This window comes from Salmo trutta, chromosome 14 (genome assembly GCF_901001165.1).
Source record: "Salmo trutta chromosome 14, fSalTru1.1, whole genome shotgun sequence".
Classification (NCBI taxonomy): Eukaryota; Metazoa; Chordata; class Actinopteri; order Salmoniformes; family Salmonidae; genus Salmo; species Salmo trutta.
Genome location: NC_042970.1, coordinates 34,659,493 through 34,673,436, shown reverse-complemented (window position 1 = coordinate 34,673,436; position 13,944 = coordinate 34,659,493). Strand labels below are relative to the sequence as shown.

The 13,944-nt window shown below is 39.1% G+C and overlaps 1 protein-coding gene across 4 annotated transcripts in view; it reads right to left on the bottom strand.

Annotated features, from left to right (window-relative positions):
- Window positions 1-13,163, bottom strand: part of atf1 (activating transcription factor 1) — a 42,388-nt gene extending 29,225 nt beyond the window's left edge. The window contains exons 1-2 of one of the 4 annotated variants that reach the window (XM_029775457.1): window positions 12,986-13,163; window positions 11,131-11,222 (exon numbers count right to left, since the gene is read on the bottom strand). In XM_029775457.1, the coding sequence (XP_029631317.1) occupies window positions 11,131-11,217 (87 nt within the window). In that variant the 5' untranslated portion in view covers window positions 11,218-11,222; window positions 12,986-13,163. Of the gene's footprint in view, window positions 1-11,130; window positions 11,223-11,524; window positions 11,548-12,854; window positions 12,930-12,985 lie in introns of those variants that run through there. The other 3 variants (XM_029775461.1, XM_029775458.1, XM_029775459.1) reach the window with 3 other exon arrangements.
- Window positions 13,164-13,944: the final 781 nt, after the last annotated feature.

Sequence of the window (13,944 nt, the reverse complement as noted above, 5' to 3'; positions counted from 1 at the left end):
CCTTCATTAGACAACTTGTTCCAATATCTGTAAATCTGTGATATTTATTCCTATAGTAATCTGTTATGGATCGATAACTAAATCAACATCTGCATCTTGAGAGTATTTTTAGCATTATTTTATTAACGAAAGCATAAAGATGCTGATGAAATACAGTACAGTATATGCTTTTAAATTTGGATAATAAAAGCATTTAAGATATGCCACCTGCATTTGTTTATTAGGCCAAATGTAAAAGCATATACTGTACTTCATCAGCATCTTTATGCTTTCGTTAATAAAATGCTAAAAATACTCTTTCAAAAATGCATATGTTGATTTAGTTATTATTGTAGGCAATGTTTACTTGTCAGACTGCACAATAGCCTAACAAACAAATGCAGGTGGCTTTTGTGCAGTAAAACATAGCCTACAATACATACTGTAATAAAAATGGGAAAGTGCCTAATTCCTTACATAAGGGAGAGCAGGCCATGTCTGTACTATTCCCTGATGGGGAGGAAGGAGTAGGCTGTCCTTGTAAATAAGAATTTGTTCTTAACTGATTCCATATGTGTTGTCTTCACTATTATTCTACAATGTAGAAAATAGTAAAAATAAAGAAAAATCCTGGAATGAGTAGGTATGTCCAAACTTCTGACTAGTACTTGCTTAATTAATATTATGGTGTTTATATTCGAAAAAAAACGAAAAACCCTCTGGGTTTCCATTAGGATGGAACGGAAAATATGGCGCTGTACAACGTGACGGTCGGCAGTACAGTACTGGGCTATCTAGCTAAAGAAACCCTGTGTCGTTCGGGCAGGGCACGCGGGAGATGGGGGTTCAATTCCCCGATGGGAAGGAAGGAGTAGGCTGTCCTTGTAAGTAAGAATTTGTTCTTAACTGACTTGCCTAGTTAAATAGGTTACACTAAGAGCAAAACATTTCTGCACCCTAATTTTCTAATTCTAGTCTAACCAATACCCAAACAGAGATGAAAATAAAAAGTTCATTGATTTAGCAAGTCCAGTCCCCATGCTTGTCTCCGAGCAGCGCGAAACGGTGCCAAAATAGGTGTAGGCGTTTGCTTAAAACTTCAATAGGCTATAAATAAATAAAGACCTACATCACTTTTAACAGCACATTACTCAACACTACCGAGACTCATTTTGCCTACGTTAGGCCTACAGTATATATAAATAATATTTTTTTTTCAATGACGTGACTCTCCGCCAATAATTACATTTAGAGGATGGGGGATTCTAAATTAATATCTAAAGGGGGATTTTCCGTTAGGATCTGTGAGAATATCTAAGGGGCTTTTATATAATTCTAAATTAATAAAATCGCTTTGTTTAAAAAGTAACGATATTTTGGGAGATTTAGTTTTCATTTAACCTAGATTGAGCGAGAAAAAGGCAATTCTTGAACATGGGGTGAGACACTCACTAATTTGTAAATAAAGCCAGGTTGTCATTTAGAATGACTTATTCCTGGAGAAACCTAACTTGATTATTTAGCAGACATCACTTGCTTATATTCAGTCAACACATAACTTAAGAATATAATTGAACATTTTAATTTCTCCATGCTTGTGTGAAACGGTGCTGAAATAGACAACCACAGTGGGAAGGCATACACACACACACACACACACACACACACACACACAAAAAGAGGTTGGGTTTTTTTTAACGATATTTTTGAGATTATTTTGTTTTCCAAAAAACGACAGTGAGCGATTGTAATCTGAAAAGGCCAAAATACTATTTATAAAGGCCAAAATATAGCCCTGCTAATAGCCATAATGGCATTGTACGAAAGAGTATTTTCCAGTAAGCAACCATTTGTTTACCTTCATTAGACAACTTTGTTCCAAAATGTCTGTAATTCAGTGATATTTATTCCCATAGTAATTCGTTATGGATCCATAACTAAATCAAATATCAGCATTTTGAAACAGTATTTATATCATTATTTTATTAACGAAAGCATAAAGATGCTGATGAAGAAATACAGTACAGTATATGCTTTTACATTTGTATAATAAAGCATTTTGAAGATAAGCCACATGCATTTGTTTTGGGTTAGTGTGCAGTCTGACAAGTAAACATAGCCTACAGTACATACTGTATTAAACATGGGAAAGTGCCTAACTCCTTACATAAGGGAGAGCAGGCCATGTCCAGACTTTCTCGGTGATCTCAAGTACTCATTAACTCTTGTCTTTAATGCTTTTTCGAGTTGCATCAGTCAAAAACAGAAACTTCTGAGACACAGTATTAATGATGAACACCCGGAGGTTCACTGGTAAGCCACATTTGCCTCAGGAGCCATCCCAGTTTGTATTCTGTGCTCACTCGTGGTATCTCTTCGGTTACACATCCTTGGAATAGCAGAACAGCACAATGGTCCGGGCGGCCCTTGCTGTGCCTGTGGAGCAGTTGGTCAAGTGCTGTTGTCAGAAGAGGAATGGAAATGTCAGGGTAAACTGACGACCTCGCAAAGTACGTTGACTGCCTGTCGGAGGTGGAGTTCCAGAGCTCACAGGTGTGCCTGGCATGGATTGTGACTCCATCTCGTTCCTCGCCCTTTTCAACACGTCATTCTCCACCTGACTCTCCGCCAATGCCGCCTGACTCTCCACAAACGAGGGAGGACCAGGCCATTATTTGATTTTTGATGGTAAGTTTGGCTATTTACAAAGCAAAAGGTACATCAAATATTGTAGCCTACACCTCACAACAGTAGCCGGGCTATAAAAAGTCTATTGTCCTGCTAATAGGAAACATTTGCATGATGGGCTACACCTGCTACAGTATACTTGTGTAAAAACAAGTGTTTGAAAACCTGTTCTCAAAATGTCTCCAGTTGTCCATCACTACTGTAAATAAATAATCTTGTTTACATTCTTTAACCAGTCACAAATCATTTGTATCTACCTTTCCAATTACTTTTAGAGTTTGGGATTCACAAATGTGCGCTTTTCATTATTAGTTACATTGTTTTATGTAGGATGCTACATTTTTGACCAGTTGCAATTGGAAGTAAGCCCAATAGATTTTTTTTTTTTTAAATCCTACTTCTATTAGGCTGTTAGGCCTTATAACTGGCTGAAGTAGGCCAAGTTACTTTATATTGGTCTAGGCTCTGAAGAAAGACTCCAATTAAGCCCTCGTTGTTTGTAAAGTCAAATGAAAATGAAGACTGCTGAAATTAATTGCTCGACTGGTGTAGGTTCTCCTCCATCTGTTGGTGTGCAACACTTGCGTAACAAGTTAGCTATATTTTCAGCACCCGCCACTGTTCACCTATTGATTGCGCTGCGGTTGCCACCAGTTGTTTTTTAAACTGAACCTTTATTTAACTAGGCAAGTCATGTAAGAACATATTCTTATATACAATGAAGGCCTACCCCAGCCAAACCCGGATGATGCTGGGGCAATTGTGCACCGCCCGATGGCACTCCCAACCACAGTCGGATGTGATACAGCCTGTATTTGAACCTGGGACTGTAGTAATGCCTCTTGCACTGAAATACAGTGCCTTAGACCACTGCACCCCTCGGGAGCCATGACCAATTTTTATACATATCTTTTTTCTGAACATTAATCATGTGTAGGTAGATGTGGAAAAGTAGATACAAATGATTTGTTGCAAGTTGGAGGGGTTTCACACCTAGCGCAGCTAGACAATTCTTTAGTAAAAGGTTGAATAGTCTATTGTTCAGCTAATAGTCCATCCTAGAAACGCTGTTAGAATTCACAGCCTGCTACGCTTGTGAAAAACGAATAATAATAACAACTTTTCCCCTTTCCACTTGTTAAATATTCCAATTTTAGCCACAATCGGCCCCAACGCCAATTAATACACTTGGGCACAGTCAATTGCGTGCTGGACTTCGGGCTAGAATGTTCGAAACCTGCTCCCTGCTTGTTTCATCACATTATTATGCCGGTCCCTGAGCAAATAGCCTGGATTGTTACTCCCATCTCGTTCCTCGCCCTCTTCCACGCGTCATTCTCCGCCTGAGTGGCTCACTTGTGGGCGTGCTGGCAGGATTATGGCAGCACCTTCGGTTGTGCGTCAAGAATTCAGCATAGCAAGTTGGTATGAAGGTCTGGTTATTCACAGGCAAAAAGTAATATGCTCTAAACCGCTCCGGTGACAAACTTTGCTGCCCTGTTTTCAATCGTCCACAGATGAATGCAGATGAAGGGAGTTAAAACCTCTTACATCTAGACGTTCCGCTAGCGGAACACCTGCTCCAATATCCAATGATAGGCGTGGCGCGAATTACAAATTACTCAAAAATACAAAAACTTCAATTTTTCAAACATATTACTATTTTACACCATTTTAAAGACAAGACTCTCCTTTATCTAACCACACTGTCCGATTTCAAAAAGGCTTTACAGCGAAAGCAAAACAGATTATGTCAGCAGAGTACCCAGCCAGAAATAATCAGACACCCATTTTTCAAGCTAGCATATAATGTCACAAAAAACAAAACCACAGCTAAATGCAGCACTAACCTTTGATGATCTTCATCAGATGACACACCTAGGACATTATACAATACATGCATGTTTTGTTCAATCAAGTTCATATTTATATCAATAACCAGCTTTTTACATTAGCATGTGACGTTCAGAACTAGCATTCCCACCGAACACTTCCTGTGAATTTACTAAATTACTCATGATAAACGTTCACAAAAAACATAACAATTATTTTAAGAATTATAGATACAGAACTCCTCTATGCACTCGCTATGTCCGATTTTAAAATAGCTTTTCGGTGAAAGCACATTTTGCAATATTCTAAGTAGATAGCCCGGCATCACAGGGCTAGCTATTTAGACACCCACCAAGTTTAGCCCTCACCAAAGTCAGATTTACTATAAGAAAAATGTTATTACCTTTGCTGTTCTTCATCAGAATGCACTCCCAGGACTTCTACTTCAATAACAAATGTTGGTTTGGTTCAAAATAATCCATAGTTATATCCAAATAGCGGCGTTTTGTTTGTGCGTTCAAGACACTATCCAAGGGTGACGAAGGGTTACGTGCCCGACGCGTTTCGTGACAAAAAAATTCTAAATATTCCATTACCGTACTTCGAAGCATGTCAACCGCTGTTTAAAATCAATTTCTATGCCATTTTTCTCGTAAAAAAGCGATAATATTCCGACCGGGAGTGGTTGTTTTCGTTCAAAGAGAGAGAAAGTAAACATGGAGTCGACTCGTGCACGCGCCTCAGTCTCATAGTACTCTGACCGACCACTATCCAAACGCGCTAATGTTTTTCAGTCAGGGCCTGCAAAGCCACCATTCAGCTTTTTGCCGCCTTCTGAGAGCCCATGGGAGCCATAGGAAGTGTCACGTAACAGCAGAGATCCCCTGTTTTGGATAGAGATGATCAAGAAGGCCAAGAAATGGTCAGACAGGGTACTTCCTGTACAGAATCTTCTCAGGTTTTGGCCTGCCAAATGAGTTCTGTTATACTCACAGACACCATTCAAACCGTTTTAGAAACTTGAGTGTTTCCTATCCAAAGCTAATAATTATATGCATATTCTAGTTTCTGGGCAGGAGTAATAATCAGATTAAATCGGGTACGTTTTTTATCCGGCCGTGAAAATACTGCCCCCTATCCATAACAGGTTAAATATGCACAGGAAGTGTAGTGTACTGTTTTTTTCTGTATATATTAATTACAAATCAGCCTTTACTTAAATCATGTCTCTAGTCTATTGCATAGTTACAATGTGTAATCATTGATGTCCCAGGAGCAGTAAACACTATTGAAGTGTATATTTGTAATACATGCAGACACAGCATCATTCAAAGAATGGAGTTTGATACACCTGGTATTGGATATGACTGGAGAGGAAAAAACAAAAAAAAGAACTTGCTTAATAGCAATTTTCGTAAATTAACTTTAAAAAAAAAAAAAGAGGCACAATCTTGTCTCTACTTTAACTAACATCCCTCTCAATTGTGCTTCAGTTACACTTCTCCATTCTGGTGAAGATGAAAGATAAAATATTTGCTCAATCATATTTCATCATTCATGAAAGGGCATTGGCTCACCAAGCAGCACTCTGACTGACATGCACTTGCTTTCATATGTAAGCTAATTTTCTGGTGTGGCTGCTAGCCAAATAGTGTTGCATTTCTGTTGTCTGATGAAAACAAAGTTATTTTTTGACAAATGTGTTGCACTAATGTATTTTGTAGTGCTGACCCCATTTAGTCGACGGGTCGATAGGCTGTTGGTCGACCGAGATTTCTTTAGGTCACGCAGTCGCAATGATTATTATTTTCATTATTGTAATCGAACAGCTCATTTGTCACATAATATGCATGCATCTCTCGCTCCTTCCTTTTCTTGATCTTATTGCTAATATCACTATTATGATCATATATTAAGTAATGTCGTTATCATTAGTAGGCTTGTATAACCACCATTGAGGTGTAAGCCTAAGAGTGCTGCCTGTTTAGTCTTAATACCATAACTTACTTATGCCTATATTTCAATATATAGGCCACTGTATCAATCATTCATTAATTCATGCCATCATACCAGACAGTCATGCTTTGAAATGCAATTAAGGACTTTAGTTTTAAAATAACTGCATTCGGAGAGTATTCAGACCCCTTCACTTTCTCACGTTACAGACTTATTCTAAAATGGGTTAAAATAGTTTTTTGCTCTCAAGCTACCCCATAATGACAGAAAAAAAGAGGTTTAGAAATGTATGCAAATTTATAACATGAAAATACAGAAATATCACATTCCCATTAGTATTCAGACCCTTTACTCAGTACTTTGAAGAAGCACCTTTGGCAGCGATTACAGCCTGGAGTCTTCTTGGGTATGACGCTACAAGCTAGTCACACCTGTATTTGGAGAGTTTCTCCCATTTTTCTGTGCAGATCCTCTCAAGCTCTGTCAGGTTGGATGGGGAGCGTCCCTGCAGTTATTTTCAAGTTCAAGTCCGGGCCACTCAAGGACAGTTCCTGCCACTGAAAAACATCCCCACAGTATTTTGTTGCCACCACCATGCTTCACTGTAGGGATGGTGCCAGGTTTCCTCCAGAAGTGGCACTTGGCATTCAGGCCAATGAGTTCAATCTTGGTTTCATTCATCCAGATAATCTTGTTTCTCATTGTCTGAGAGTCCTTTAGGTGCCTTTTGGCAAACTCCAAGCAGGCTGTCATGTGACTTTTACTGAGGAGTGGCTTCCATCTGGCCACTATCATAAAGGCCTGACTGGTGGAGTGCTGCAGAGATCGTTGTCCTTCCAGAAGGTTTTCCCCATCTCCAAAAATGAACTCTAGAGCTCAGAGTGACCATCAGGTTCTTGGTCACCTCTCTGACCAAGGCCCTTCTCCCCCGATTGCTGTTTGGCCGGGCAGCCAGCTCTAGGAAGGATTGCGGTGGTTCAAAATTTCTTCCATTTAAGAATTATGGAGGCCACTGTGTTCTTGGGGACCTTCAACGCTGCAGACATTTTTTTGGTACTGTTCCCCAGATCTGTGCCTTGACACAATCCTGTCTCGGAGCTCCACGGACAACTCCTTTGCCCTCATGGCTTGGTTTTTGCTCTGACATGCACTGTCAAATGTGGGACCTTATATAGACAGGTGTATGCATGTCCAATCAATTGAATTTACCACTGGTGGACTCCAATCAAGTTGTAGAAACATCAAGGATGATCAATGGAAACAGGATGCACCAGAGCTCAATTTCAAGTCTCATAGCAAAGGGTCTGAATAAGTAAATAAAGGTATTTTTTATTTATTTATTTATTTTTAAAGATCAGGACGGACAGACTACAAACCTCCATCAACATTTATAAGTCCATTATCCTGCAGAGTTCGCTACTCTGGGGCAGAAAAGGTGAACATGCTGTGTGTTCCTTGCCAGAAGACTTTCAGCAAGTCTAAGACATGATAAAAACAAGACCAAATGGTTCCTTATTGCACTTTATTTAAAAAGGTGCACTATGCAGCACTATGCAGAAATCGCTCCGCCATTTCCTGGTTGCTAAAATTCTAATAGTTCCCCTAATTTCAATTTATGACAAAACAAGCAAGTATACACAACAATAGAAACACCTTCCTAATATTGAGTTTCACCCCTAAAAAAGGGTGAATTCATAAAGGGCATGGATTCAAGGTGTCGAAAGCATTACACAAGGATGCTGGCCCATGTTGACTCCAATGCTTCCCACAGTTGTGTCAAGTTCGCTGGATATCCTTATGGTGGATGGCCATTCTTGATACACTCGGGAAACTGTTGAGCGTGAAAAAGTCAGCAGCGTTGCAGTTCTTGACACACTCAAACCGGTGCACCTACTACCATACCCAGTTCAAAGGCACTTCAGTCTTGTTAATTCACCCTCAATGGCACACATACACAATCTATGTCTCAAGGTTTAAAAATCCTTCTTTAACCGGTCTCCTCCCCTTCATCTATACTGATTGAAATGGATTTGACAGTTGACATCAAGGGTTCATAGCTTTGTGTGTGTGTATGAAAAACTTCTGGGATCTCTTATTTCAGCTCATGAAACATGGGACCAACACTTTACATGTTGCATTTATATTTTTGTTCAGTGTACATACTCCATTTGCAAAGTGTTGCTATTTCCTCTATATTGACAGGTGAGATATACTCACATAAAAAAAGAGTAAAGTCTCAGCGTTAACAACAGTAGCAGTAGTTGTTTTAAAACTGTCTTTCCCACAATTACATTTTGAAATGTTGCTTAACTGTCAGTATGCTTGCGCTTATCAGAATGGATCTCTCCCTTTACTCAGTGAGCAAAGGGGGGAGTGAGAGGCAGCAGCAAAACAGGGAAAGGGCAGATACTTTTATTGCAGGAAGCAGGTTAATGCACATTACTGTTTACCAAACAATGGTTTTAGAACCCCCCCCACAAAAAAACAATTATAATAAAAAAGAAAGAATTTATTAAAAAATAAATAAAATAAAAAAATCAGCAGGAACGTTGGGTTGCCGAATCACCGAAATTACTTAACCCTCCTGTTGTGTTCATTTCATGTTAATTAATTCTGTGTTCCTGGTCCAAAATGACCACCCCATTATAACTGATTATAAACCTATAATAATCCATATATTATCAACTAACGTTGCATTAGATCTTTTTAATCAACTTAAGTTCTTGTGAACATTACAACTTCTATTTGCTATTCATGGCCTGTAGGCCTCATTGACCTGAGCTCATACAACTCGTTTGAGTAAAAAAAGCTAAATGTATGGATTATTTTGACTATAACAAATACTCAGATGAAACAGTGCTATTTATCACAGACCTCTTTGTGTAAAGTTTAACAAGGACTCTCTCCTCACCAGTGTCATGATCAAAGATATGATACGTGCTGCCACAGAATGAATTGTGAGCAAGGCCTCAAAAAAGCTTTATATACCAGAGCTGCAAGAAAAGTTCTATATATTATTGAAACAATGTTGCGATTGTTTGTAAGAATGGAACCACACCTGTTCGCAGTGGGGGAAAGACTCTATTGGAGAAAGGTTCCCGTGGGGGTTGCCATGAAAGCCAAGAAGGGGAGTGAGGTGTGTGTGCTCAAACACACATGCATGCAGGGGTCTGGGAGAGGAAGTGTGTCCATCTGATGAATGGACATGTGCCTGAACTCAATTTTATACACTAATTGTAGTCTCGCCCCTTCATTTCTAATGACCGGTCATTTTTAACCCGGGAACACCACAGGTGTACAAAGGTTAAATAAGACACCCAAAATGTTATGAAAATCTTCAGAAATTTATTTTGTGTGTTCAGATGCCCTGTGTGGACAAAGTCATGGAACCTTATGACAATCAGATTAAATGAACTACATTTTTCAGAGAGAAAACCTGTAAAAAAACCTGTAAAAATCCATCCAATTTGACCGGAACACAGCAGGAGGGTTAAGCAAGCAAAATTGCTTTGGTAAGAGGATGGCAATGCCGGTTTATTGTCCCAGCTTTAGATACTGTTGTATATCAAATTGTATAGGCTACCTTGCTCTCTCCTTTCTTTCCTCTGGCAAAAGCCCAACTCGCACATGATGTGCACACACAGAGGCACACATGTGGATAGCTTTCTAACAACTTGAAAGTGCGCCTCGAGTTCTCATGTGATTCTCGTGAAACCATGTCTGTGGCAAATTGAGTTACAAAACCCCAATGCAAACCTATCAGTTTTAAAATAGTATAACTTGTATTCACCCATGATCCATCATCTAGAGTAGTCCATAGATGAGAAAAGTTAATTTAATGAATTATATGCTATAAATGCTACTATATGCCTTAATGAACTATGCGCCTACAGAATGAGTTTCTTATTCTCAAGTAACCCATTTCACCCCACTTGGCCTTCTTATTACCGAAACAGCTAAAAAGCTCAAATTTTGAACAATTCTGATTTAAAATAGTATACCACAAGTTGTAAATATTTTTATTTTCAGTGTTGTTTAACTCCAGCCTTTTCAAGCAAGGTTAAAACATTTTTTGTAAAGGATTTATTTGTTACTTTGAAAAGTGTTACAGTAATAAGAATTGTGAAAAAAATATCTGATAAAAAAAACTATTATTAAATAGATAAGTACAGATCCTAATCTCAGTAATCCATGAGGACAAAATCCATAAATATTCAGTACATTTGTTGGTAAAAAGTCAGTTGTAAGAATGACCCAATTGTTTATATTTTTGTTGAGTGGTGGAAACAATTAAAGCGGCAATACATAACTTTTTGGCCAACCTGACCAAATTCACATAGAAATGTGTGTTTTCGATCTGTCACTCATTGAAAGCAAGTCTAAGCGGTAGATCTATTCTACGTGTGCTATTTCTATGCATCCATTCTTAAATTTAAATTTTTGCGTCTTTAATTTCAGTTTTGTACACCAGCTTCAAACAGCTGAAAGTACAATATTTTTGGTTATAGAAAAGATATTGCACAGCTGTGTAGATGGTACAATGATGCTCTACACTATACTTGCTTGTTTTGTCAAACTGAAAATAGGCAAACTATTAGAATTTTAGCTACCAGGAAATGGCAGTGTTTTTGGCATAGTGAGTATTTAACCTCTTGATATCAGCCTGTCTGTTACCTGTTGGGCTATCTGGGAGATCTGGGAGGCTGTGATGGTGGTGACAGTCTGTGTCTCAGCGCCATTGCTGTTCTGCACCTCTTCCATTGTCACTGCGGAGGCAGATATACAGAAACATTTAAAGACCACTGGTAAACTTTCCTGATGGGACACTGGACAGAGCCCTCTCTGGCAAGTCTATTTTGTAAATAGAGGGATATGGTGGACAGGGACTGGACAGGCTGAGAATCTACATGGAAAGAGAGGACAGTCACCTATCCCTCAACAACAACAAAAACTTTTTAAAAAACGATTGACTAGCTAGTTATTCGTCATAGCTTGAATTACTATGCACATCCACCAGGATATATGTATCCATTGAACAAAACATATAGCTAGCTAATGAGTGTCTCACCACTAATATGGTCTCAGGTAGCCTAGTGGTTAGAGCGTTGGACTAGTAACCGAAAGGTTGCAAGAGCGAATCCCCAAACTGCCAAGGTAAAAATCTGTCGTTCTGCCCCTGAACAAGGCAGTTATCCCACTGTTCCTAGGCCGTCATTGAAAATAAGAATGTGTTCTTAACTGACTTGCCTAGCTAAATAAATTGAAAATAAATCAATAAAAACGAAGGACATTATTGAAAATGCTTTACTAGGTACCAGTAGTTAGTTACAAGACTGACAGCACTAACCTGTGGTTGCTAGCTATACGTTTTAGTTAGTAAGTGCGTTGTCTTTCTTGCTCAACATAGCTTGCTGGCTAACGTTAGCTAGTGTGGTCAACAGGCAAATTCCAATGTCGTTAGCTAGCTAGCCCGCACAAGAAACCCGTTCACAATATGTAAGCATTGTTTGCTAGCGGAGTTATCTAGCTAGTTATTAAGCAGGGTGAGCGTTTAGCTAACGTTACACAGGATCCTCTCATTAGAATACAAGCTAACTAGCTAGGTAAATTCGGGTGCGTTCGTAAGTTCACTCTGGCCATCTACTGCGATTTCAGAACACTCTCGTCTGAGTGTGCCAGAGCGCAGAATAGCTTACGAACGCTCAACACCCCTTGAATATGGCGGGTGTGTCAGTAAACGTCGGAAAAAAACGTAATTAAATTGTTGCCAGCAGCAATTAGTCACCAACGCTCTGGATAACATGAAAACAGCCTAGTCAGGTCTGCTTGGGCGAGTGAGATGTTCTCTCATACGTGTCTGGAAGTAACTAGCAGTGTTAGCCAACGTTAGCGTGGTTACCGTTGTGAGGTCAGAACGCTCCGATCAGCCCTACTCCTCCGCCAGAGCGTCCAGTGTGCACTCTAAACGCTCCAGAGCGAAACGCTTTTCAATTTACGAACGGACAATCTGACAACGCTCTGAATTTACGAGTGCACTCAAGATTGAATTTACGAACATACCCCTAGTAACTTTTGATAGTTATCAAACGTTACTTATTTAACTAATGTTAATTGGTCAAATCAGGCAGGGTAACGTCAGCCAGCTAACACTAGCTAGCTGGCTAACTAAACATTGGTGGACAAGCCAGCTAACGCTAGCTAGCTGGCTAACTAAACATTGGTGGACAAGCCAGCTATTCTTAAACATTTGCCTTGTAGCTAGCTAACGTTAGCTAGCGTGGCCAGTATGTGCTTTTGTTTCAATGAATGAGCGAATTTTTGTAATACACAGTCACTGGCACGCAAGTACCCGCGTCAACGGACGTCAGCGATAAGGGGAACCATGATTAACAACTTACCTTTCCTTTCGACGAGGAGAGGGAGCCGACAGGCGCCATTACATTAGCAAAGCACACCATAAAATGGCATTGTGCAGTTCAGAGCGGAGCACACATATGCAGACGGTCAAATCATTGAAAAGCTGTATTACCTTTACAATCCTTCGTGGACCTCAGCGATGGCGTTGATTATCACAAAAGCGCGTATAAATCACGGGAAAACAAATAGTTGTTAGCTAGCTAATTGCTAATATGGTAAATAAAAGGGCGGCGCAGAACCATAAAAAAATAAAAACGTTCTATTTGTTTTTAAAGGAAGGAGGCGGAGATGCGCGCAGCCCCAGGAAGGACATATGACGTAATTGCTTCCTTTGAGAACTGTGATTGGTGGAAAAGTGTGTACAGTATATCTATGATGACATAAAATAGATAATGTCGCTGCCTCTGTAAACAAATTCCACATGCACAGTTTTGTAAATAGCACTTAAAATGTCCACATCTGTAGTAAATGGCCACCTTCAGTGGATATACATAGCATCAACTTCCTGAAATAGCTTAGTAATACTAAGCTATTTTAGGTACAGTATTTCTTAGTTGTATTCTTCAAAAACCAAGGGGTATATTTCAATAGTTGAAACAATCAATAAAACGTGACAGACAGCACCTTTAACAAATCCAGTTACCCACCCATACACATGCGTAATGTCCTTGAACTCGAGGAACTCGAAAAAAATCAGAAAATAATGATTTGCTGTAAAATCAGTCTTTAATTCATTTTTTCAATTTCATTATAAAACAGCAATAATAACCAATTTACTAAATGAAATGAGTGAAAATAATGGGGTTAGGGTAGTATAATATAATCAAGTCTTTATTTAAAAAATAAATGAGCTAAATGAATTCAGAACACAATTAAATCACTATGACCGACTATGAATATGACCTGTTTTTAAAGAGCAACTGAACGTAATAAGCAACTACTCCATTTGAAAACGGCATATGTGGCATCAATATGAGTTAGGAACATTTATTCTATAGTCAAAATTGACTACAAAGTGTAAATAGGATAATTTTGGTCATAAAGTCAGTCTCATCCAAACAGATTTGCGAG